Raw genomic sequence first — 26,662 nt, forward strand, 5'->3', positions numbered from 1 at the left:
GCTTTCTGAACGGAAAGCCCGCCAAAAATATAAGTTTGAAATAATGAAAATATATAAATTAAACCTTAATTTAAACAGTTTTTTTATTTAAATAAGGGCCTATATAGTTTAACAATTACACAATCAGGAAAAATAACACTGAATTCCATGTTATCTTTTAAATTTTTCAATAAAGAAAGCTTTTTTTGGTGTTAGTATAAATTTATTGTTAATACATAAAAAAAAGCCACTATTTTACATATGTATTCAGTGAACCACTGCCTGATTTTGGTTCTCCGTCTCCTCGTGATCCACATTGTTCCTTTCGATCTTGCTGCGTCTTCGGAACTTCACGATCAGGACCTCAATAACCCAGGGAACGGCGCACAGGATCATGAAGCCATTAAGGATATGGAAGACAAGGATATAGTTCTTGGTCATGTCGCGAATAAAGCCAACAATGGGGCCAATCAGGAACATGGCATTGCCTTGGGTGAACATGAAGAGGCCATAGCCAGTGGCGAATCTTCAAATAAAATGAGAATAAAACAAAAATTAGTGTTAAGAATAATAGAGTGTTTTCCTGGGGGCCAAGGACTCACCTTTCCTTGGACAAATAATCGGCAAAAACCAAAGGCAGTGGCACATGGAGCCAAGTGCGCAGGAAACCAATTACGGCCGTAATATAGGCCATGCTCGTGAACTCCGTGATGCCATTGAAAACTAAGGGAAAAGATCAAGTTTCTGTTAGTTCTGTTAGTTAGTCTTGGCCCATTAACTTACCAAATCTAGCAAAGACCGTTAAGACAGCTCCCGCCAAATAAATGTATCGAGAGGGCACTTGAATACAAACGGCGGTGACGGCCAAGAAAATTCGAGAAGACAGATCGGCAGCAGCTCCTATGGCTATAATAGTAGCAGTATCGGGCTAAAAAATAAAGGATTTATAAATAAACTAGTTAATTACTTAGTTAAGAATAAAATAAAGACCCAAACTCTCAAGAAACCTTCTGAAATCTTAAATCAACACTTAATAGACCTTATCCTTAAAAATCTTTGGAGTTATAATAGTTTTTTCACTTGAATTATTTGAAAAAACATAAATTTCTTATAAAAAATGGTAATTAATCACTATTTAACATTAAAAAACACATGATAGAAAAAAATCTCACACACTACTACACAAATCAAAGCACACACTAATGTAATCGAAAAACTTGACGAAGAATCAAAGGAATAACTCACAGACTCTCCAAAAAAGAAAAATATAAGAGCGGCCAGGCCACACATACAAAAATTACGATATTCGCACTTCTTGGGTGACAAAATTCCAGCCGATAGTCGAATAAATGGCCGATACTTTGGGGTTTCCCTTTTAACACTGTCTTCTTCTTCGTTCAGTCTCTGCGCCGTCGCAGAGGGCTTTTCATTTTTGACGAACAGTTCTTCATTTCAATTCAGTCGCTTCAGCCGAACAGAGCTCCTCCAGAAAAATAAAATTAAATACGATTTCTTTACAAAAAAAGTATAAAAAGTGAAAAGTTTGTGTGTTTCATTAAGTATTTCTTTATAAAAATAAACACCAGGGTAAGTTAAACAAAAGAACAATTCCATTAAAGTGAATTAAACAAGAGAAAAGTGATAAAGATTATTTAGCCTTCAAGTTTTTGGACAATTTTCTTAAAAAAAGTCTTTAGTGATCAAACATTTCATTTCATTGCAATTTTTGTACTTGGATTCATAATTTCCTTTGCAAATTGCAACTTTCTGCTTCCAAGTGGCAACGCTACACGCATACATATGCATTTTCAAAGAATTTTTTAATAACCTGAAGCTAAGACTCCAATGAAAGCCCTTTAAAATGAAAACTATCATTACCTTTAAGAAGTTGAGCACATTTCGTTGTAAAAAAGGGGGGTATTCGTTTTAGGCGCCAAAATTTGTTGGCCTAACGTGTTTGAAAATTCTTTGGCTGAAATGTAATTTTGTGTTTGTGTGAGTGACAGTAAAGTCTAGAGGGTGTCGGCCATTTTGCCAGACAGCTTGGCGCCATTAGGGGTCGAGGGAGAGAGACGGCTGTAAAGCCAAATTTCGACATTCATACGCAGGCGTAGAGGGCTGTGGCATTTCATTTCTATTTCGGCACTCCAACTGAGCGGACCTCTTCCCGGAAAAAAATATTAAATAAATTTTACTTCGAATCAAAGTGTGTCTAGTCTAAAGTGTTTTTTCAATTTGTCCTTAATAAAAATTGTCCTAAGTTTTATTTTCTGAAGCTTCTCTTTCTCATAAAACAGCAAGGTATGTTAAATAAAATAAAACATTTTATTATGGTGCAATGCAAAATCAAGAAGTCTCAAATGTGGTGCTAATTTGTATGCTAAGATCCACAACTTTCTTTGTAAATGTGAGCTTTCTCCTACAATGTGGCAACGCTGCACAGCCTACATACATACGCATTTCCAAAGAATTTTCTATTTCTTAAACCACTTTGGACCAAATAACTTTTCAGTTTCCAGGGAAAAATGCTTTTCATTTCATTTTAACTGGAAAATTTAAAGCCAACCAGAGGTTGACTAATACGAATATGCCTTCTCTGATAATTTTGTACATAAATAACTAATTTCGTTGGCTGAAAATAGAGTTGATTGCAATTTTATTGGTGTGAGAGTTACAGTAAAGTCAAAATGACGTCCATTTTTCTAGACTCTAGACACCTTGGCGCCTGAATGTGCATCAGAGCGACGCCATACTGTAGTTTTCATTCTGATTCGAGATTCCTACGCAGGCGTGAGGGCTTTAGCATTTCATTTCAATTTCGGCGCTTCAACTGAGCAGACCTCTTCCAGGAAAAATATTTTATAAAGTTTTTCTTCTTAGAATCAAAGTGAAAAGTTTAAAAATGGCGTTTAAATAGAGTTCTTAATACAGTAGAGTAATAGTAAAGTGCTTGACATAGTAATATAGCTTTATGAAGCTCTTCTGTTTCACATTCAATGGCAGGGTAAGCGATTAAAAATAAATTACACATTCATACGAAGTTATGCAGTTTATATTGAAAAAGTGTGCTCCTTTTGGAACTCTTTCGTTCAGTTTATTTACTCAACATATTGAAACGCTTAAAATAGACTGCAGTGCCCTTTTTTTTGCAAAGAAAATCAACAAGTCCCGAATGGCGCGAAGTTTTTTACGCTTGAGTGGCAACGCTGCAGACACCAACATGTGCACATGTGTGTGTGTGTGAAAAAGGCGCAATTTTTTCTGCAATTTTCATGTTCATGTATGTGTGTGTTGGTGAAAAAAATGGAGAGAGCGCGTTGTCGGCCATTTTGTAAGACAGCTTATTGAAATATGTGTGTGTAAGAGAGACGTCCATATTGGCAAAATGCTGTCACTTCTTTTTAGGCTCTCATTTGTCGCCTCGGCACGCAGGCGCGGACGCTCTTTGCTTCAGAAGTTTTTTTTTCCAGCAGATTTGAAGCGCTGATTCGACCCATTCCAATAAAAAATTAATTAAAATATTAATTTGAACAAGCAAGTAATACTTCTGTGCTTCCCACAAAATATTAATAAAGTGAGTGCTAGTTAATCTGGTGGAGGATGAAGGAGGATTAGTCTGATGGCGAATTCCTCAGAAAGAAGTACATATGACTGGTGAATTTTTTAGAAATTGTGAAACAAAATGGTGGTTTATAATCTCAGCAAGCTTATTTAACTTCTTAAAGTGAATTCCTGGGTGAAGAAAATGTTAAAACAATTTTCCAGCCAATTTTTGCTACGCCGCCATTTTGTAAAATTGAATGAGGAAAAAATGGTGGTTTCATTCCTTTTTGCTAAATTTACTTAATATTACAAGTTAGTTTTAGTGAAAAGTAAATAACTTCCAAGAAGTCTATCTCCAAAACCAAATTTAAGCTTTTATATTCTAATTAAATTTGCTGTTTTTCTATTTTAGTTGTGTTTTTCTATCCCTTCTGGAGAAGCAAGACGTCAATCAAATAGAATTATCAAAGAAACTGAAACCTAAGACGAGTGAGAAGCTGCGGGTGAGTTACATTCATTTACTTATCAAAAGAATGAAAAAAAGGTTTATTGATTCGATAGCCTCCAACTACTAATCTTACTCTTAAACTACTAACTACTAAGCTACTAACTATTATACTATTAGCTATTAAACTACTAAACTACTAATCTACTAACTACTTAACATAATCTGCTTAAAACTCACCCGACTGTAGCCCAATTCGATGAGGTAAACGGGCTGCAAGGTGAAGAAGGTGATGTCCGAATAAAGGGCAAAGGTTATGCCCAAGACAATGTTCACGTAGATGGGCTTCTTGAGAAGTGTCAGGTCCAGGAAGTCCACAATAGTGCGTACCCATGACTTCTTGGCCGGAACAGGTGGCTCCTGGCCGGGAGCCAGGGAGGCGGAGACTGCCACCGATTGGCGGCGCGAGGCCTGGAGGCTGTGCATCATCTGGGGCGAGGCGTCGCTGACCACCACCGGGCCAGACCAGTTGCCCAGGCTGGTGATGCTCGAGGCCCTCCTGGAGATGACCTTCAGCATCTGCTCCTCGGCGTGGGATAGGCGTCTGTCCACGGCCGGATCCGGAGCCTGGAACGTGGGCTCCTCCTTGTTGACCTTCAGGGGTGTCTCCGGCTGGACCCGTACCACCACCGTGGTGGGCTTGGCCGGCTCCTGAATGGCCGGCAGTGGCTTCAGTTCCTGCTCGTCCTCCTCGATGGGCACTTTTCGCATGTGCCACTCCACGGGGTGCATCACGAGCATGCCGAAGATGGCGTGAGCATTAATTCCGGTGAGAACCAGCAGGCATCCCCGGAAGCCGTACATCTGCATCAGTTTCTGCATCACAATGGGGTACAGCATCGACCCCAGGCCGATCAGCGTCTGGGCGAAGCTCATCCACATGACACGGTTCTTGACGAAATAATGATTGAATGTCGTGTAGCAGGTGGGCACCATTAGGCCGAAGGCCAGTCCCTGGATGAGGCTGAAGGCCACCAGCAAGTCCATTGTCGAGGTGGCAAACACCTGGAGGCCAGTTCCCAAGAAGTACAGCACACCCCCGAGGACGCCAATCTGTCGCATACCGAAGCGCTGGAACAACGAGCCGGAGAACAAGCCGGCGAAGCTCATCGCCGAGAAGAAGGCGCTCGTTATGATGGCCATGGCACTCGTCTCCGCTCCGATGCTCTTCAGGAAGTCGCCAAAAACCAGGCCAAAAGAAGGCAAAGCCGCCAGGGCACTGGTCTGCAAAAGAAATTCAATTAGGTGAGTTCTTTTAAACATTTTTTGTTGAATTTTTGAACTGTTGGCATTTGAGCCCAAAAAACTATGCTACACTTTTTTTCATTGAAAATGTTCGGGAAAAATAAATGATATTTCTGAAAGATTTTATAATAAATTATCAAATCTACAAAAAAAAATAAATATCATAAAAATAAATATTAAATATTACTTAGTCTCTTTTCATTTACTTTGAGTAATGTTTGTATTGTATTTTCTAAATACATTCTTTATTCCAAGTAGATGAAGTGATTTTCGATCATCAGTTGAAATAAAAAAAATAAATATAACAACTAAAAATGTATCAATTTTTAAATTTTTTAACAAAAGTGACATTTTTTCAGTTTTTTTTATTTTTATCTTCCCTAATAACGAGTTATTTTCTTTTATTTTTAAAACAGAATATATCTTTATATTAGGGAGACAAATTTGAGAAAAGTCTACAATTCAAAAATTGTTATTAAATATGTTTTTTTATTGAATCTTTTATTTTTTAGTTATCTTCCTTTTCATGTTTATCATCCCTAATGAGAGCTATTTTCATTAATTTTTCGAAAATGATAATATCTCTGTGTTAGGGTGACAAATTTGAGAACAGTCTACAAAATAAAGTGGTGTTTATATATATTTTTATTTTTTACTCATTTTCCGCATCTTTATTTAGTGTTATTTTCATTAATTTAAAATAATGTTCATAGCTCTAATAGAGAGAGTAGAATTTGAGAAAAGTCAACATAATTCACAGACTAGCTTTTAAATAACATTTTTAGATAAGGTTATGTAATTTTCAAGCAGAAAACCAAATGTAATTTAATTTAAATGACTGATTTTGTGGGTTACTTGAAGGGGAGAGAACTCTTTAGAGTTTCTTCTCACTTAATAAAATTTAAAAAAAATAACTAAAAAAAACTTACAAAAGGCAGGGCCATGCCAATACAGACGAGGATGCCCCAACCGCCATCGGGGGCCTCCAGTTTGTAGCGCTTCGACTTCGATTCGGACTTCGACATGTGGGATGCTGCTCGGCGGGCTGCTGGGTGGCAAGTGACACCTTCGCGGCGGTGGGCACATCAATCTGGGTTGCCCGGCAGTGCCCGGTAGCACCTCATGATGATTGCCCGCTTATCGGGTCGGGTCTTTATGGCCAAGCTAAGCTTCTTATGGCCGAAGGTTTACGGCCCGAGACTCTGCGACTTTCCCGATAAGATAAACCGACCGCCCTCCCGAATTCCGCTGTGTCTATTTATCTAGTGTTTCCGTAACCTTTCAAAATAGAAAAGTAAACAAAACAACCTCTACGGTCCACCACGCCCCCAAAAAACTAAGAGATCTTGACAGATGTCTGTAAAAAAGTTGTAATTGTAAAAATACAATTGCAAATCATAGTATCTTGTTTTGTTTCTGAAAAATTTTATCATATTCCGTGGGCGTATCGAGAAAACAAGTGTTGCTGTGCGTTCTCCGCTGATAAGAGTTTTCTGTAGTATTTCTTTTCGAGAACTAATTCTTCTGGCAAACAGTTTCGCTTCTAGATTTACAGCAGACCCCGTCCTCGTGAGGTGGAGCTACATGATGCCATATTTGTGCATAATTTATAGAAACTTAAATTTATTTTTCACGCATTACAAACTGTTTGTCTTGCAGAGACGCATGATTCCGTTTTAATTCAAAGAAATATTTAAAGTTTTATTTGTTTTTATTTTCAATTTGTTTTACACACATCTAAATATGAATATGTATATTCTGTACTGCTATATATATAATATATATAAAGTTATAAGGCTACAATATCGGCGCAATACACTTCCAAAAAATCCACTTCAACTTCGTACAATTCTTTTATCAAAATCTCGTTCTACAGACCGACGAAAAAAAAATTAAAAACACATACACAAACTTCACTTTAAGTACAATATATAGCTTAAAGTTTAATATAATATTTTGTGTATATATTTTAATAGTTTATTTTATTTTTTATTAAGTGGCAACATCTCCGAATCTTCAGGCCCAAAAGTATGCCACATAATTTTCATTGTATTGCTTATCGGTTGGGTTTCTAGTTGCATTTTTTAAACAATTACCTTAAAAAATAAGTCTTAAATGTATATGTATATCTGGCATTCTGAACATAGAGGGATTTCTAGTTGGTTTCTTGGGATATCTGTTGAATTCATTTATTCAGTTCACACACTTGCCATTTGGTCCTTAAATTGGTTTCATATATTTTTTTTTATTTTTTTTTTTATACATAAGTAGTGTATATTTTGCTTCCTAAGGTACTCTTTTTAAAGCCGATCAATATTTATTTTTTATATTAGTTATATTACTAAGTTATAAGCTATCTTTGAACTATCACATACAAGTTCACCAATAAACAAAGTAGAGAACATCAAAAAATAGAGAACAAAAAATTTAAAAGCACAGTTTTTTCTTCATTTAACTTAACTGTATAATTAATATTAATTTTTAGTTATGATGTGGAGTGTGTTTTTTTTTTTTTTTTGTCAATGTCTCTCCAAATCCTAGGCTTACACTTACTGATTAAAGCGAAAAAAAAATGATTTAACTAAATTGAGTTTTTAATACATTTTCGTGGCATTTCTCGCCCACTTTTCATTACGTTTTGTTGTGTGTCTGTCTGTGTGTGTGTGTGTGTCTCGTAGATAGTTTCCTCCATCCTCCCCAAAGTAGTATCCTTTACAGCTTGACATCCTGCTGCTGCTGCTGTTGCTGTTGTTGGTGTGCTGTCGTCGCAGGTCCTGCCTGATCCTGGCCGGGCAGCTGGGCAGCATCCGCCGTACGGCGCCGGGAATGGATGTACTCCACCAGGTACTCGATGCCCCAGGCGATGGCGCACATCATGATGCACACGCTCTGGGTGTGTATGCAAATCGGATAGCTGTCGGTAACGTCACGAATGAGACCTGTAGTGGATGGATGACGGACACAATACCAGTTAATTAGAAGCCAATCAATTGTTCCCCTCTAGGGCCTCTCATAGGCACAACATTTCATGTCCCAGACCCACAAAAGATTCCTAATTTTTCGGTTTTGAGTTCCGTTTTGAATGACAAATGAATTGCATTCCATGTTTCCATTTGTTCCTCTGCCTTTTCACAGAAAATGTCAGAACCGGCAACCGATGTCAGGTTCAATTGAATTAATTAGTTCCCAACGAAAAGCTACTGGTTTTCCCAATGGGCATATGGGGGATGGGGGATGTTTGAAAAGTCAAAAGTCAACAGGTTCGTTTAGGATTTTCAGGGAAATGCATGGAACACTTGGTCCACTACTGCGAATTAATTAAATGGTGATACCTACCAATCAATGGTCCAAAGGAGATCACGAACAGGGCCTTGCCCACCAAATGCCAGCCGAAGGCCGAGGGCAGCTTCTCCAAGGAACAGTACTCCGAGACGGTCAGGGTGAAGTTGCTCAACGCCGATCCCCTGAAGAAGCCGCAGATGGAGAGCCAGACCATCAGCGAGGTCCACTCCGTCTGCTCAGCCATAACTGAAAGTCGGAGAATATGAAATTATTTCTTTATTCGACAACTATAATAGATATATTTCATAGAGTTCAATCTATCGAGAAATACGAGAAACCCCCATATGGTCCACTGGGGTGTCCATATCTCTGCCAATTCCCATCTGATCCTCAAGCGGACTGTTTTAATCGATTTCTGTATCGATTCTCGATAATTCTGCATCCAAATCTGAATGCGAAATATTTTTTTGATTTTTTCTCATCTTTTCCCATGGGATCCCCTTGGAAAATGCTGGAAACCCCCATATGGCCCACTGGGATGTCCATATCTCTGCCAATTCTTGTCTGATCCTCAAGCGGACTGTTTTAATCGATTTCTATATCGATTCCTGATAATTCTGCATCAAAATCTTAGTACAAAATTTTTTTTAGATTTTTTCTCAACTTTTCCCATGGGATCCCCTTGGAAAATGCTGGAAACCCCCATATGGCCCACTAGGGTGTCCATATCTCTGCCAATTCTTGTCTGATCCTCAAGCGGACTGTTTTAATCGATTTCTATATCGATTCCCGATAATTCTGCATCAAAATCTTAGTACAAAATATTTTTTAGATTTTTTCTCAACTTTTCCCATGGGATCCCCTTGGAAAATGCTGGAAACCCCCATATGGCCCACTAGGGTGTCTATATCTCTGCCAATTCTTGTCTGATCCTCAAGCGGACTGTTTTAATCGATTTCTATATCGATTCCCGATAGTTCTGCATCAAAATCTTAGTACAAAATTTTTTTTAGATTTTTTCTCAACTTTTCCCATGGGATCCCCTTGGAAAATGCTGGAAACCCCCATATGGCCCACTAGGGTGTCTATATCTCTGCCAATTCTTGTCTGATCCTCAAGCGGACTGTTTTAATCGATTTCTATATCGATTCCCGATAGTTCTGCATCAAAATCTTAGTACAAAATTTTTTTTAGATTTTTTCTCAACTTTTCCCATGGGATCCCCTTGGAAAATGCTGGAAACCCCCATATGGCCCACTAGGGTGTCCATATCTCTGCCAATTCTTGTCTGATCCTCAAGCGGACTGTTTTAATCGATTTCTATATCGATTCCCGATAGTTCTGCATCAAAATCTTAGTACAAAATATTTTTTAGATTTTTTCTCAACTTTTCCCATGGGATCCCCTTGGAAAATGCTGGAAACCCCCATATGGCCCACTAGGGTGTCCATATCTCTGCCAATTCTTGTCTGATCCTCAAGCGGACTGTTTTAATCGATTTCTATATCGATTCCCGATAGTTCTGCATCAAAATCTTAGTACAAAATATTTTTTAGATTTGTTCTCAACTTTTCCCATGGGATCCCCTTGGAAAATGCTGGAAACCCCCATATGGCCCACTGGGATGTCCATATCTCCGCCAATTCCTATCCGATCCTTAAACGGAATATCTTTAACGGAGTATAACTGTCCCTATCTGTTTCTATATCTTTTCCATCATTCTTTATCAAAATCTGAATGCTAAATATTTTTTTTAGATTTTTGTAAGCGGATAAGAAATCTGATAAAAATGGGAAATAAAGAGATCCTTGACAGGAAATCTTCACAAGGCATCCTAATCCTTGTTTTGCAGGATAATAAAGGATTAAAGGAACTCTTCTTTTATGAAATATATGGTCTTAAAGTATTTACTTTTTAGGGTAACTCTGTCTGGTACTCACTGGATCGCGTCAGGGCCACAAAGATGATGGAGACGAGGAAGATGGTGCGCTTCTTGATGGTGGTGCGGTCGAAGATGGGCGGCAGGACGATCCGGGCGGCGATGTCCGTAATGGCGGTGATGGAGAGGCAGAAGGCGACGTCGGCCTTCTCGTAGCCGAGGTTGGCGAAGAAGAAGGGCGTGACCATCTTGAAGTTCATCTCCGCCACGTAGAAGATGGAGAGGCCGAAGAGGAGGTTGAGGAACATCTTGTCCTTGAGCATGTCGATGTCGAGCAGGTCGGCGAATCTCCGCCAGAAGCCTGGCTTCTTCTGCTTCTTCTTGGCCTCGGCCTCGTCGAGGGCGGCGGCCGCCTCGGCCTGCTTGTCCAGCTCCGTGGGCTTCATCTTGATGAAGCTGTCCCGGTGGCCGCCGAGGACGATGCTGCCGGTGGCAGTGCCGACCCGTCGGAGTTCCCGATCGTTCTGCTCGAACTCGTCGTCGCCGGTGTTGAGGTGGACCTGGAGGATCGAGCCGGTGAAGTCCATGTAGGAGAGGTTCGAGGTGACGGAGGCCTTGCGGCAGCGCAGCTGTGTGGCGTTGATCTCCGCCTGGGAGGGATAGCCGCCGGACTCGCCGACGGCGGCGGACTGGACACCGGCCAGGGACATGATCCGCGGGAAGGTCGGCCTCTTGGGCAGACCCAGCCGGGAGCCGTTCATCGTGTTCATTGCCATTTCGGAGTAGTTCTTCCGGATGGAGTGCTGGTGCGGATTGTGCTTGTGGAACAGCAGTGTGTTCATCTCGGGCAGGGCGTCCTCCTCGTTGCCATCCTCCTTGATCACCTTGAACTCGGGAGCGGCGACCGCCGACTGTGCACCTCCTCCTGCCCCTCCCCCGATCGTCAGCTGGGGCTGGGGCGTGGGCAGGGCCGAGATGCACATCAGTTCCTCGTCGTCGAACTCCTCCTTCATGTGCCACTTCACCGGCTGCAGCAGAACCGATCCCACCGTCGCATTCAGTGCAATGCCGGCGAGGAGCAGTACTGCCCCCCGAAAGTCGTACGCCTCCAGCAGGATCCTCACCAGCTGCGGCATGATCAGCATCCCCATGGCCGTCCCGGCCATCGACAGGCCCACCGCCTGGCCGCGCTTGTGCTTGAAGTAGTGGTTCAGTGCCACGAAGGCCGCCGACGTCGACAGGCCCACTCCGATGCCGTTGATCACCGAGTAGGTGCTCAGGATGTGGGCCATGCTGGTCGCCGGCGAGGTCAGGGCCAGGCCCAGGCCGCACAGCAGCGAGCCGGCGATGGCCACCTTCCGGTAGGAGAACTCCTTCAGCAACGGACCCACGAACAGGCCCGAGAAGTTCATGCACACGTCCAGGGCACTGATGATGATCGCCGCCCCTGTCGTTCCCACCTGCAGCTCCTTGAGGGTGTCGCCGAACAGGAGGCCGAAGGAGGGCTCTATGGAGCGGGTGGCCAGCTGGAAGGGGATTATAGTGTTATTAAGGGATTAGTAGGGGTTTTCTAACAGAGCATTCTGTAATATTCTGTAATATTTTTAATGTAAAAACCTAATTTTAAATCATTTAATCTTAGTTTAAAATAGTCTGACTAAGTTAGTCACTTAATATTACATTATTTTGGAAGTATTTAGTAAAATTTTATGGTTTAAGTTTTATGGTAGGTTTTTAAATATTTTTAAATAATATTTTGTGATATGTTTATATTATTATTTACCAAGTTCCAAGTTTATTGTTTAGTTCAAGAGATCAGGTATCTATAGTACTCTTCTGTAGTATTCTCTATATTCTATAGTAGCTCTATATATCTTTATATATCTCTATATATCTCTATATATCTCTCTATATCTCTATATATCTATAGTATGCTTCCAAAATAGTACCTCAGATCTCAAAGTTTGTAAGGAATGTCTGTCTCAGTTATAAGAATTCCAAAACTAATATTTTAAACTAAATTTCCGCCTTTGATTTATATTTGTAGCTGACAAATCTTCCCGGGAAACCCCTCCAAGGAGAAGAAATTGGGGAAACCCCATCGAAAAGTGCACTCCTGCAGGTAATACCAGAAACCACCAACCACAACCCACAATCACCGACTCCCCCAGTCCGTAAATCATAAACGCCTACCAGTTTACGGCTTCCATTCAATCTTGTTTGTTTTTCGTACACTTTTATGTGGGCCATTTGTCCGGGTCTAATCTGGAGGCGTAATCCGGCTGATTTATCAGCCCGGAGAGGTGGAGAGCTGGAGATCTGGAGAGAGCAGACTATAGAGAGCTCCTTGAGGAGGCGAAGGGACTTGAGATGACGGACACAATAACGTCACTACTTGGATAACCATATCGCCTCCGTGGAGTGGACTTATCGTTCTCTAGAAGTGGGTAAGTCAGAGCCGCCATATACATAACTGCCTATCACTGCACTTCAAATGGTAGAGCAGCCCCCCTTATCACCGATTGTGCAATATGGCATATATATTATATAGATTTTTTTCCATTTGACCGTCATCGTCTTGTCAATGGATGGAATGGCGACGTCAGTTCCAGTTCCAGTTCCATTTCCAGTTTCATTATCTCTTCATTCATGATGATCGGTGTGTGATTGATGGATTTTTCCAGCCGACTTCTGTTCGCCTCCCATATCTTTGTATTTTTTGGCTGATTCCTGTCATGACTAGTGGCTCGAGTGGCTCCAATTTGTATTCCAGATAACGATGGGTAGTTGGATGGTTTGCCATTTGAATTTCGCCATACGGTGGCTGTGGGTTTAAATTCCCAAGACTTCTAGGCCAAGTAGGGATTTGCTTTTAAAGTGCAAGAGTGGGAAGTCTCCCTATCTGACAGATTCGCCCTCCAAGCCTATCACTGACTCGCTTGTCCGAGGGCATCCCCAAATGGCTCTCCAGAAGCCTCTTCCAACTGCTGGACACTTTCAATGAAATTATTTAACTCTTTAAAACGGCTACCTAAAGTGCTTTATTTGTTTCCCCATACAACTCGGGCTGGACTGCGATTATTATTGATTGCGGGCCTATATTGGAGGCTTATTGATTTCTGCTATAGTTATTTCTATTTTTTTTTGGACCGACTTTATATTGCATTTGATAGACGAGTCTTTTTGGAGGCGTTTTATAGACTGGCATGGCATGGCATTTCATTCAAAGCCTTTAATTGCCTGATAATTGAGTTATCGGAAATCATAATTGAAGAAATGTCGGAAAACCACGCGCTCACTAAGTGGTAAAAAATAGGGAACTTTCAGAGCGGAGGTTCGGGGGTAATTGTTGGACTGTAATTGAGTTTAAATTGCCACACTCTGATTTGGAGAAGGAAAATTGCTGGTAATTGATCGAAAATGGGGGGGATATAGATGCAGAGCCTCGAAAGATTATGAATAAATAAGTTATTCGATTTATCCTATAGAATATAGAATGCTTCTAGAACCAGGAAACATCAATCGACGAGGAGGCGGCGGCATGTGTTTTTCCTTTTTTGTTCCAGAAGCAACAGCAGCGCAGAAGCGTCATGTTTTCATTTTCAATTGCCACATTTCAGTTTTCGGTTGTAATTCGTAAATATTTAATATATATACGAGCTATATATATACTATTTGGTTCGACATTTTTAGCGAAAAACAGCAAAAGTCAAACAACAAACAAGCCTGGGATTCTCGCTCCTAAACCTAACTTGTCGAAGCCACTCCACTAGGCAGTCCAGTCGGCCGGCTTGTTGATCTTATTGATTTATTTTTTAGACCGCATCTCCGCTTCCATCCATCCAGTTTAGATGCGAAATTTGCACAATTAGACGCTAACTTATTTTTAAACATTTCGTGCAATATTTTCGCATCCAATTTGCACAGCCCCAGCTCTGGATCTGGCTCTGGATCTGACTCTGGGTCTGACTCTGGCCCGATGGCTGCGTGAAATTAACGTGACACTTGAGTGTTCGCATCGAAAGTGGCTTTGTTTATAGATCTATATACACTCTGTATATAGTATATAGTATAGTATATAGTATATAGTAAGTAGGTGTATCTGATTGTGGAGAGTATTACTTAACGACCCTTTACACTTGCCTGGGCACGTTGTCAGCCGCTCTCGGTTCTGTGGAACTTTTTCTAAAGCAGTTTCCGAGGATTTATTGTTTTTGTTTTTATTTCCTTTCGAATTGTTGCCTAAGGTCATAAATCATCGAGGAATTCAGAAGCCTAAACTATATGTATTTTAAAGTATATTATTTTTACAACCGAGAGGTTTACTTAACTTGACTTACTCTTAAGTAACAGTCTTAAATCAAGTATAATATTTGGTGACTTTCAGCTACACTCTCTTGACATCAGAACCCTCTTTGGGGGCCCTATTTTGGAAAGCCCTCTTTTATTTTTACCAAAACCTATTTATGGATCTTAGCTAATAATAAAAAGTGTTCACATTTCCACCTGTTCCCGTATCTAAAGGCCCAAAGATATTGGTAACACTCGGCGGCGCGTGTTCTGTCCTCTTCTGGAATTGACTTTTGGCGTGTTATCAACTCTCGAGTCCAAAGTCCATGACGTCTTCTCGCGTCCAACCCCTCCACAGATATATGTATCTGTTCCCCCGGAAGACAGACGTCACCTATTGTCGTGACCATGGGATGGCCACCACCCCTCCCATAAGGAGCCGCCATCGTAAATCAAGTCCATTCATCCTATCGATTTCCCATTAGGTTTTGCGTGGCATTTTTTATACTCTTCATCACTCTCCTCCGCCCTTCACAACTCCGCCAGGGGACTAAATATTTTTTATAAATTTAAAAGCTATCTCCCGATAAGAGTTGCACGGAAAAGTTTCCTCTAACAATTACCAGTAATTGTGTAATTGGATGTGGGATTAGGCCTTAAAGTGAATAGTAAGTGGAGTTATAAATAGTATATGATTTTTAAAAATTATTATTTTATTTATTAATTTAAAGTTAAAGCCTTAAGAGTTCAACGATTTTCAATTAAATAAGTATCAGTCACTGCCACCTTGGCTTAATTAAAACTCAATTTACATAATTCATGACTAATATAAAATATACTCCTCTTTTTAACGAGAGTGCCTTCAACTTGAGAACTCCTGACTACTTCTGAGTACTAATTTGCTTTAATTAACCAGAATTTTGTTTAAAAAAAAATATAAATAAGAGAGAAACCAGAAACAAGAAACCCATTGCAAGATCGTCAGTAAATAAAAAAAATATAAAAATGTTCAAATGAAAATTGAAATTGAAATTGAAATTGAAATTGAATTGTTGCTGTTGCGGCAATTGAAGCAATTAACTGTGAAGTACGTTTCCTTACACCGAAAAAATAAAATTGTTGAATAAATGAGACAGTGACAGAGCTGCCAAACATTTCAATTGAAACAGAAAGGCATCAAATGCTTAAAAGCTAAAAAAAACAAAACCCAAACAAAAAAGTCAAAAAATAATAGAAACTTGAGGCTCTCTCGCTACCATAGTCATAAAAATAAAAAAAGAAACAAAAGCCGTTCCAAAGGAACGACAAACTTGAATTTCAATTGAACCGTAACCAAAAAATAGTAATTATTCAAAAAAAAAATCAACAAAAAAGGGCACAAAAATAGAAATGCTATTTGAAGGTTGAAATTCTGCGGATTTTTTGATATTTTAGACCAATTTCCTAAAGGCAGTTTAGTTTCAAAGATAAATTTGTTAAATTTAGGTGATTTTAAGATGCAAGCTGGCTTTTAGGTTCTTAATTTTAATTTCTGAAGTCTTAATTACTCTTAGATATTTTATAAAAAATAAAATATAAAAGAACAACAAGTTATTTATAGTCTTACATTTAAAAGGCACAATTTTCTTTCATATTTATTTAATTACTTTATTTTGTACTCTTCTAAACTGATCTATTCCCTCATTCGAGTATATTTGAGCCGTACATTATGTGGCAGCGCCCCTCTAGCTCATATTTAATAATTTGCAAAACGAGAAGACTCTTAATATCTTGGAAATCATGGGTAAAAGGGATATATGATTCCATTTATGTCTTCAAGTGTTTTCCTGAAGTTCAACAAGGTTCCTCTGTAGCCAGTGGCCACTGTTAATTGGAAAACAAAACGGAGCAGCAGCGGATGGGGGCGTTCGCGGTGGTGTTGGTTTTTGTATTTCGTGGATAATGTTGGGGTTGGGGCTCTGTTGTGGTGCAGCACATGATCGAGATCATGTGATTTATCCCACAGATACAGATACAGCTACAGATACAGATACAGATGCAGTTTGAAGAGGCAGTGGCAGTGGCAAGCAGCTGTTTGTATTCCGCGCTGCAAACGAGTTTTGCTTTCAACTTCAACTTGAAAAGAGTTGAGGCAGCCTGACGTGGTGGCCTGGTACTTGCCACAAAGTCACGTGATTGCCACACAACAGCAGCAGCAGCAGCAGCAGCATCAGCTGTCTATAAATCCTATACAGGCCTTTGTTGTGGCAACAAGAAACTGGATTTGCAACAACATGTTGCAGGTTTTGTTTTCTTTCCTCTCTCTCAGTCATCATGACATTGCTGGGGACGGGGACTCGTTGGGGCTTTTCATTGTTTTCCTATTTTCTATTTTCTATTTTCTATTTTCTGTTTTTTATTTCCTATTTTTGTTTTCTAGTTTTTCAAATTTTTCTACTTTTTGAGAATCACGTGAGACCTTGTTCTGTTCTAAGAGTGATTAGTCGGATATCTGATTCGATTTGTTGATCTGCGAAGTGTGATATCTGGGAGTCTGTTGCCAGGCCGGGCCATAAATCTCGGGCCAGTTAGTAGATCTTGGGAGCAGTCTGGCGCGTGGGTCGCCCCTTAACACCAACCAGCCGCCTCTCTTGGCAGTTGTTAGAATCTAATTAGAGAGTGTCTTGGACTGGGATCAATCGGTTTTAGCATTCACCTGCGAATGGCCAGTGAAGTGTGCTTTGCAGCTCGTTGGCGCCATTATCCATTATCCACGATCCAAAGAGTATATATAGTACTCTATTTGGCTTCTATTAGTTATACGATTCCAAGTCTCTCGCCTGGTACTCGCCAATTGTGCAAACAACTCTATGGCAGATCACTGGCTCCTCCCTGAAACCCAAAACAGATCTCTGGCTCTGGAGCACAACTCGGAAATAATGTTCTAAATTGGCGACGACATTAATGCCATTCCACCACCACTCACTCCGATACAGAATGTATATATAATATATGAACAAATACGAACAAATGCCCAGATATAGATTGGCCTGGCCGACTTGAGTGAGGCATGCCGGATACTTTTATGACGTACTGTGAGTGCGTGCATGCGTTGCTCGAATGCTAAGCGGTCGTGGATCGGTCGTGGATAGGTCGGTCGACAGCAGGGTGATTACACCAAATAATATAGCTATAGCTTCTTGTTTTTACTTTTCGGTTCTCTTTCAGGGGGTATGGGTGGCGTGCCAGGGGAGTTGGTTACTGGGCAGTAGACAGGGACTAAGTGGAGACTAGATAGAGACTAGATGGAACCTTTGCTTCTGTGGAAGTAGGGCTATCTTTTCTAGAATTATATCTTAGGAGGATAGAGATCATAGTCTAGAACTTTTCTACCATCATATCTCTTATTGATCCCTTTTTCAGAGCAATCTGTAGAGGCTATGGCCTAATACTCCAAAAAACCCGCTTTTTGAACCCCAAAAACCGCTCTCTAATCAAACTGAAGCTAAAGGGCATCTGAAGTTCGGTTTTGGGCCCATCTACTCCTCCCTTTATGATTATTTCTGTTTTTGTTGACACTTTGCAGAGTGGCTGGCCCAACACGCCCGCCTTACATGTCCAATTAATCCGCATTGTCTAATTATCAATTAGTCGGATGTGCCAAGTTTAGTTGTTGTTCCTGCTGTGGCGGGCAGTTGAATGTCTGGTAAGATCCTGAGACCCACGAAAAAGGTGTTAATCGCACCTGATAATGATAACAATGGGACCAAAAAAGAGGCAGATTCTTGCTGTTTAGTATTACTTGCTTCTGTTGACTTGTTTTCTTGATTTATTTTCCTCTAATTTCATTTCTGTTTGCCGTTCTGCTGCACAAATTAATTGGCTCGACGTCAAGGCGGTTCTTTGAATAGAAAACTGAGAGATAGAGTATCTGAAGCACTCTTAGATACTCTTGGGGGAAATAGTTCGTAAGTAATATTATTATTCTATAGTTTAGTGAGAATTTGAATGGAAAATCTGACAACCAGACACCTCGAGAGGTATCCTAGTGTCATATAGACTTGTAGAGAAAAGAGTGTATCCACCTCATTTACTGTCGCCACAAAAACACAAAAAAATAAATAAATAATAGAATATAAATTATAGGTAAACAAAGACAACAAAAGTGCTTAGAAAGAGGCAAAGTCCAAAGAGCCAGAGAAGAATTCTTCAATTGTGGGGGAGATTGCATCAGAAATAAACAATTAAGAGCAGAGATTTATAATTTTTTATATTATTTTTTGTCGAGTTCCACTAATGATTCTATCCTTTAGCCACTGGCATGGGCCGTGGCACTTTGTTCCGCCAAAAAACAATATATTTTTGGGGAAATATACAATAGTAATGTGTGTCGACAACCTCCACTGGCCGAAAACTAATTTAAAGTGCCATAGATTTTTTTTTTTAAGGCTTTATGTAAACAGCTGGCAGTTTTAATTTAAATTCTTTATGGCCCAGATATTCGGCTCTCGGGGCCTTTATCTTTTCGCCTTGACTTTGTAGACAGACAGACGACGGGGCATTTTTTTTTTCTATATTTTCTATATTTCTTGCCGGCTGATAAGGTGAAATTTTATATAAAAAGGGTTCATAATCACAGGGGGCTACTATCTATTTTCAATCTAGATTCTAGACCTTTAGCTTCGTCAGCTCTATACATTCCATATAGTATTTTATTAAAAGTACATATCTCTTACATTTCAGGGGGTGTTTTGAAGTCTGTAAGAGTGTTTTATCTTGACGAGCGTCAGGGGTCTTCCGGCGAGATAGTAGTACCAGTTTTCCCCCATGGGTCCATGTCCATGTCCATGGCAACAAATAGCAGTAGTTCCTTTGGATTTTGGCATTTTCGGCTCACATTTCCCGCGACTTTGTGGGGCCAGCGGGTGTTGTATAAGGTTCAAGTGCTAATTTGCCTCGTTGAACGATTTAAAAAGCGATTAGACGCAAAGATAGTGGGGGAAAGGAAAACAAACAAGTTCCATTTTTTACTCATTTTTTAGCACAACTCTCCTCCTCCTCCTCCTGTGCCTCCAATCGAGCCAGATTACAATCGGGCGGGCAATCGCTATTCTAGCTCCCCCCCATATATTCCCCAGGTGATAGATTTTCTGCCAGTGTAGCACAATCCGTAATACCTTTGGAAGATCAATTAAACTTTACGATAGTTCTAAATTCTTGTTCCTTCGCAAACAACTCGAAAGCACTCGAGATCTGATTAGTTTGTGGGCTTGTGGTGTTGGTCGTGTGACCAAGTGGGTCACTTTGCCCAAATATCTTATCTATCTTGTTTCCATGGGATGGAATTATACGTTTTTTGCCCCTATAATGAATCAGTAGTTTTAATTGTGTGATTGGGAAGTGATTCTTTGGATAATACTTGCCAGAAATCCACCTACAGGTCTTTATAGATCTCATAATATTACTGATTCTGCTAAAATTTCCCCAAAAATTGCCCTAGGTCTCTATAATATACAATCTTTACCCATTGCCGGTCGAATAAAAGGCCAAATACAAAAGGCAAATATCGTGGAACACACTCGATTTGTTTTTCAAATGGCGCATTACCTTGCCGGTCGGTCTAGTGTTTTGTTTTTTTTGTTTTTTTCTCAAAAAAAAGCCAGACAAAAGTGGGTGGGTGGGTCTTTTGTTTTAAACAGAGAGGGTAAACCCATAAACATACACCCCTATAGACCGTCAACTTCAACAGAATTATCAAAAATTATTATTCTGAGATCCATTAGAGACAAAATGTTCATGTGTATATATTTGTATTTTTTCGCAGAAATATAGCACCTAACATTTTATCATTTTTGGATCAATATACCCCCCTGGAGGAAAGTGAAGAGAGTTAAAGGATAACCCCCAGATAAGTGTAGTACTCCTAGTGGTAGAGACGGCTTATATTTTTTCATCCATATAAGCGCTCTAACCACTAGAAGATACTCTGCTTATAGAGTCTTCAGGATCTTCTATCTGTGAGGGGTTCCAGAGACTAATGTACTCGTTTGCAGAGGAACGGACTGCTTAGATGTGAGAGTTATCATATCACCTAAGCGTTCTGCTCCTCTACAAAAGAGTATATATCGCCAGTCGATCATCACAACTTCATAAATCACATCCAGAAAAGTATTATCCTTTTGCAAGGAGAATTTAAGCAGTGTATGTTGGTATTAACACACATAGACTGCTAATCTTCTTCTATTGAAGGGATAATCGGAGCAACAAGTAGGTATTTTTGATAAAAAATTTTTAAAAAGTGATAATAATTCTTGGAGTATTATCTAATTATCAGTAGAAGCCAAAAGGATGTGAGTATTTTTGAAATCCACCTCCCTTTGGCTTCTACTACTTAATTGGTAATCAAAACTGCTTCAAAAACAGTCTAAAACTAACTGAAAAGTTCAAAAATACTATTCATTATAATAATATCTTATGAATATCTTATATAATATCACTTTTGAGAGGTACGGAATGCTTGTATGTGACCTTGAACTTCATGGAAGCATTTGGCGTACATCTAAAAAGTTATATTTATTTCCCAATATCCCTCAGAACTTTTCAAACCGCCCTCGATGTCACCAAGAATTGTTTTTCAAAACACACACTCTCATATATGTATCTTGCAAGTTGGACTCTTTTCAGGCCATCCAGATAGAGATTCAGATTCAGATGATATAATCACGAGTATAATCACGAATTAGCATTTCTAATTGGTATTACTTGGTGGTGGCTCCCTCTGTTGGGTAATTTTCAGGACTATTACATAATTGCTATGATCTGATTATAAGGTATTATAGAGATAGTTCCATGACTTATGAATTTTAAGGTCTAACTTGACAATCCTCTTTCCAGAAAACCCGGTAAGTTCTAATTTTCTAAATTTTCAAAAACTTTGAATAATTTTTGAATTATTTCAGACATAAACCTAGTAATTTATAGGATCTACATCTGGGAATATTAATGTCACATTATTCAAAAACAGGTAAGTGCTTATTTTGGAAGTTTTCCAAAAGAAAAACTTGATCAAATTTTGGGGAAAAGTGGGTCAATTAAGTTTCGTTTGTTGTTAGTTTGAGACAAAAACAGATCTAGGAATTCTATATCCCATAGAGTATATATATATTTTGTTGTGTGTAGAAAAATAAAAAAATAAAAACAATAAGCCATGTAGTGTGTAGGCCATCTCACAGACAAAAAAAACGAGATATGTATAAGAAAACTGAGAACCTCCCAAATCATAAATCATAGTAAACAAAACAGGCCCCTGTTTTTCTCTGTGTGTAGTGTGTAGTGTGTGTAGGCCTCTAAAGAAACAGAAGAAAAAGGAAAAAAAAATCGAGTGTGTTGAGAGGCGCATTTTCGAGATCACGCGTCGGATGCGTGACTGACTGACTGACAGAACTGACTATATAGAGAAGATCCGAGATCGGATCTCAGTTGGCCCTGATCGGGGGTCTCCTTTTTTGTGTTTAGGATTTCTCTACCTCCTTAGCACTGGGGAGAGAAGACAGAGAGAGAGAGAGCCTGGAGTTTCTGGAGTAGAAGCAGCTGTTTCCTCGAACGGCGGGGGGTGTTCTCAGTTCACACAGATACTACACAGATGCAGATACAGATACAGATACAAAGATGCAGAGATACATTTTACAGATACAGATGCAGAAGACAAGTTGCACTATCAGGTAGAAATTCTAAATAATACTTTTTTTTTTTTTTTTCAATTTATGGAAATATAGAACAGTAGATACTAAGATAAAAAGATATTGTATCTATCTATCCTATATAGATGACCCATATTTTCCCCCTAATTATTGATTAAACTGCAAGTACCCCCTCCCTCTGTATTACAGAGATACATGGGGGTAGATAGTCCCCATAAACCCTCGTGTAAACATATGTGGGAATGGATTTCGTCATACATCTTATCGAATCGATATTTTTTGGAGGTTTTTATTCTGATTTCTGTTTCGGATTGGGGGTGGGGGTGCGGGTGCGGGTGGAACTAACCTATCCTAAGAGAAACGGACAAGGGAAAGGTATAACTAGTACTAGTACTAGTACTAGCTATCCATTCGTATTAGCTAATTAATTGGAATTTAACATTTTTGTGTTGGAATGCGAGGGTTGTTTATATAGTTCTCTAGAGCATGGAAGAGATAATGGTAGTAGGATATAGTAGTAGGTGGTAGGGGGGGGGACTTACGTTGACCAAACTAACACCAAAGCAGGCAACCCATCCCCAACCGCCATCGGGGGCCACTTTTCTTGGCTGCTTGGTTGCCATTTTCCTTTCCTTTCCTTTCTTCTTTTTCTCTCTTTTCTGTGTTTTGTTTTTTGATTTCGTCTTCTTTTTCTTTTATTTATATTTTATTTTATTTTTGTATTTATGGATTTATAGATATTTTGTTTTAACTGCGTTCTTAATTCTTCTCTTTTTTTTTTTTTGCTTATTGCGCTGTTTTTTATTTTTTATTTATGTTTATTTTATTTTTGATTTCTTCTAAACACTCGAAAAAAATTATTTAAAAAATAATACGATCGAACATGTTTCTTGATCTTTTTCGCGATTTATTTTTTATCGGTGGGTTGTTTTTTTATTTTATTTTTTATTTAAGGCACTTTTAGAGAACGCGCGCGATTCTTTTTTATATTTATTTTTTTGCTTTTGTTTTGGCCCGAGTTCTTGTCTTTTTTTTTTTTATTCTGCTTCCAGCTGTTTTTGGATAGTCTCCCCTTTTTTTTTTTTTAGTTAGTCCAAGGGGGTGGTGTAAGTGTGTGTGTGTGTGAGAGAGGGGGGCGGGCGGCTTTTGGGGCCTGCGCTGCGGTGCGGTGCGTCGCTCTCAGCGGACTTCTGCCGTTTGGTAGCGTGGTCGCCTCGCAAGCGCTATTTATTTCAAAGAGGGGGCGGCGGGCGGCCGTTCACACACTGTCTCCACGTCTCGGTCTCCGGTCTCCGTCTTAGTTAGCCGTCTTCCGTCTCGCTTGCTCGCTCAGTCGCTTCCTCGGTTCGATGAGCTACGCGCTACGCGGCTGTTCAATCGATACTGACTGCTGTCCCGTCGCCGCTGGTCTGATGCCGCCATCGCCATCGCCACCGCCGCCGCTGCACAATGGGCACAAATGGTCACTGGGCCCAGCGATAATGAACCCTAATCGCCAGCCGGGTTAGACATCATGCTCTCACCAGCGGCTTAGAGCTCATTTCGGAGATTTTTTCTACAATTTATACCTCTTTTTATGCCTTTTTCCAAACCTCTTTTGTAGCTACAGTTCTTGGTACTATTTTGGAGAATCTTTAACACTAGTTTTAACTAACTTCTAGTTTCTTATGGAAAAAGTTACACTTGATTTACTTACTTAACTTACCAACTATCAATAGGTTAAGGTAAGCCCAAAATAAACTCATTTTTTCACTACTAACCTTTAAGACTACTACTTTTTACTACCATTTTTAATACTTAATAATACTACTATTTAACTACATTACTACCATTTTAATAAAAAAATAACTAAACTATTAACTCTTAAATTAAGTAACTATAAAGTATCTTTTCCCCATTTCTAATAGTATCTTTACTTCACTTTCAGGATTTGTTGCTCCCCAAACGAACATGGTGGATGGACCCCACTGTGCCTGCGTCCCCCAAAGGCAATGTGGGGAGAGCCAGTCAGTCAGTGAGTGAGTGAGTGAGCAGGTAAGAGAGCCAGTGAACAGTGAGAGTGCCTGCCTGCCTCCCTGCCTGCCAGCCTGCCAGCCTGACCTGGCATGTGTTTATTGTTATTGTTGGTGTGTTTCAAGATCGCGTTCTAATGCGGTGCGTGGAACAGAGAGGGGGCTAATGCTTGGGGCCAGAACGAACGATAGAGACGTACGTACGTACTACGTACGTAGAACTTGCTTGCACTTTGCTTGCCAAAATCCACAAACAACAAAGGCCTGCCTCCTTTGTTTACATTCGTTCTTTGTCTGGAGTGTTGCATGGCGTTTGGAAAGTCATGCTGCAATGTGTTACCTGCCTTGTTGGTGGGTCTACCACCCTCCAGGCGTCCGACCCTCCCCCTCCCCCTCCCCAGCGCCCTTTGTTACGCCTTCTTGGAGCTTCAATTTGTTTGTTTTTGTTGTTGTTGTTAATGTTGATTCCGTTGCAGTTGCGCAAATGCTCCCTCGCTCTTTTTATTTTTATTTTTTGCAGTTAACACTCTCTGCTCCAAAGGCTTGCTCTCTTTTTTGGGCCCTCTGCGCGTCAGTGTGTGTGTGTGTGAGCGATCGGAAGAGATGGGGGAGCATGGCGTTGCCAGATTTTCGCTCTTCTCCATTAATGAGGATCTCATCAGCTGATCACAGTGAATACTCCCTAACACCAACAGTCTAAGTAACATTAATGTGTTACACAGGGACTGCTCATCTGTTTTAATGTCAAAAAAATAATCTGCAGTTGTCTCTGTGTAATATATTCATGTTCCAGTCATCATAGTGGTTTTTTTCAGTGTTTTTTTTAAGATAATAATTTTGTGAGAGGTCTATCCTGACGCATGTTTTATTTTTTTGTTCATCCTGCTTCAGGTTACACCTTCTCAAAGAGTTTTTATCAAAGCCTCGTTTATTTATATTTTAATTTTAAAATGAAACAAATATTTATTGTCTCTGCGGCGTCGGTGCTTTTCAATATATTGCACTGCTTCGGGGCATTTTATTATTAAAATCAAGGGAAACTGCAGTATTTGTGCAGTATGGAAGAGGTCAAGGGTCAATAGACCGACCTACCAAGCACTCTTACAATTTTTATTTAATTTTTTGTGAGGAGAGTCGATCTTAAAGATTTTCGTAGCTCGTCTATGTGGTGCCTGTAAGTCCTGTTTTAAAAGTCTTAAGGCATTTCTTAGATGATCTTTGATGGTCTTAATAGCTTCATGATAATAATCATATTACTTCGAATTATTTTTAATTTATTTAATATTTTTTATTAATTTTATCTTTAATTTTTTTGTAGGTTTAAGAAGCTCCTCATACGTGCCTGGAAAAAAACCAATGGCCAGGTAAGAGCTGCCTTTCAATCAACTTCACAGAGTTGTCCGTCTGACCTTTGGTCCTTTGGCTGGAATGGTCCTTTGAGCTGACCAGAGCCTCTGCCTCCTTTTCCAACTAATTGGCCGGGAAAAGCTCTTTTAATTGCCACGGATTCAATGCTCCCATCGTGACTTCAAATTGAGCAACTCAAAGGGGATATGAGCATCGAATATGAATATGAAAATATGAAAAATGAAAGTGTCTCCGCAAGCTCAGTGTCCTCATTCTCCTTTTAATGCCTCACCATTCATGGGCTTGGCTCTTCTTCGCCCAACTTGACAAAGAATCGATAAATGTTTGAGTCACACAGGCAAACAAACAAACAGAGCCAACAAAGCCAACAAACATACATCATATCACAACCGAAGAGCTGAGCTGGTGCTGCTGGGGGTACTTTGCATACGAGTACTTCCAGCTGCTTCTGCCCAAAGCAGATTGTTGCTTTTTTTTTTTTTTTTTTTTGCTCATCGGGCACAGGGAACAGGGCAACTAACTTGGCCAATTTATGGCCAAGACTTGGCAGCAGAAATGGCAAAAAAAAAAATTTAAAAAAATATATAAATTTTTATGGATTTATTTTATTAATTATTAATTATTGCCTTCAGTTACTAAGCCTTACGATTTATTGTTGGGTAATATTTTATAGAAGAAAATAATAAATATTCATTTAAAAAAATATCTAAAAAATATATAATTTTCTCAGTATAAAATATTAAATAAAAATATATTTCTCTTTCATATTAGAATCATCTTTCGAATCATATTATTTTATGTTTTAATATAAATTTTGAAGTATCAAGTTTGAATCTTTTATGGAACATAGTTTTATTCTCTAATTCTTTTATTTTTATTA

General features: G+C 39.6%; 2 protein-coding genes and 1 long non-coding RNA gene across 3 annotated transcripts; 1 reads left to right on the plus strand and 2 right to left on the minus strand.

The window, feature by feature from the left end:
* Positions 1-180: 180 nt before the first annotated feature.
* Positions 181-6,357, minus strand: LOC6498750 (monocarboxylate transporter 7). The gene is made up of 5 exons (XM_001967239.3): positions 6,202-6,357; positions 4,208-5,251; positions 763-907; positions 582-702; positions 181-505 (listed from the first exon to the last, which is right to left on the minus strand). The coding sequence occupies exons 1-5, from the start codon at positions 6,295-6,297 to the stop codon at positions 247-249; spliced, it is 1,665 nt and encodes a 554-aa protein (XP_001967275.2). The 5' UTR covers positions 6,298-6,357; the 3' UTR covers positions 181-246.
* A 607-nt stretch (positions 6,358-6,964) lies between these two features.
* Positions 6,965-23,844, minus strand: LOC6498749. The gene is made up of 4 exons (XM_001967240.4): positions 22,945-23,844; positions 10,495-11,959; positions 8,609-8,800; positions 6,965-8,211 (listed from the first exon to the last, which is right to left on the minus strand). Exons 1-4 carry the CDS (start codon positions 23,023-23,025, stop codon positions 7,985-7,987), a joined length of 1,965 nt encoding a protein of 654 aa, XP_001967276.1. The 5' UTR covers positions 23,026-23,844; the 3' UTR covers positions 6,965-7,984.
* LOC123257692 lies at positions 21,563-24,839 on the plus strand. Its single transcript, XR_006507803.1, has 3 exons — positions 21,563-21,604; positions 21,662-21,726; positions 24,330-24,839. It is a non-coding gene; the product is annotated as an uncharacterized LOC123257692 (long non-coding RNA).
* The last annotated feature ends 1,823 nt before the right edge of the window (positions 24,840-26,662 follow it).

The sequence above is a fragment of the Drosophila ananassae genome, chromosome XR (genome assembly GCF_017639315.1).
Source record: "Drosophila ananassae strain 14024-0371.13 chromosome XR, ASM1763931v2, whole genome shotgun sequence".
In the NCBI taxonomy this organism is placed as follows: domain Eukaryota; kingdom Metazoa; phylum Arthropoda; class Insecta; order Diptera; family Drosophilidae; genus Drosophila; species Drosophila ananassae.

Excerpts from the sequence above, each read along its gene's own strand:
- LOC6498750 (XM_001967239.3), bottom strand. The coding sequence starts at position 6,297 with ATGTCGAAGTCCGAATCGAAGTCGAAGCGCTACAAACTGGAGGCCCCC. Across the intron at positions 908-4,207 it reads TCGAATTGGGCTACAGTCGG|CCCGATACTGCTACTATTAT; the intron begins GTGAGTTTTAAG and ends TTTATTTTTTAG. Across the intron at positions 703-762 it reads AACGGTCTTTGCTAGATTTG|TTTTCAATGGCATCACGGAG; the intron begins GTAAGTTAATGG and ends CTTTTCCCTTAG.
- LOC6498749 (XM_001967240.4), bottom strand. The coding sequence starts at position 23,025 with ATGGCAACCAAGCAGCCAAGAAAAGTGGCCCCCGATGGCGGTTGGGGA. Across the intron at positions 11,960-22,944 it reads TTGGTGTTAGTTTGGTCAAC|CTGGCCACCCGCTCCATAGA; the intron begins GTAAGTCCCCCC and ends ATCCCCTTCCAG. Across the intron at positions 8,212-8,608 it reads CTCCTTTGGACCATTGATTG|GTCTCATTCGTGACGTTACC; the intron begins GTAGGTATCACC and ends CATCCACTACAG.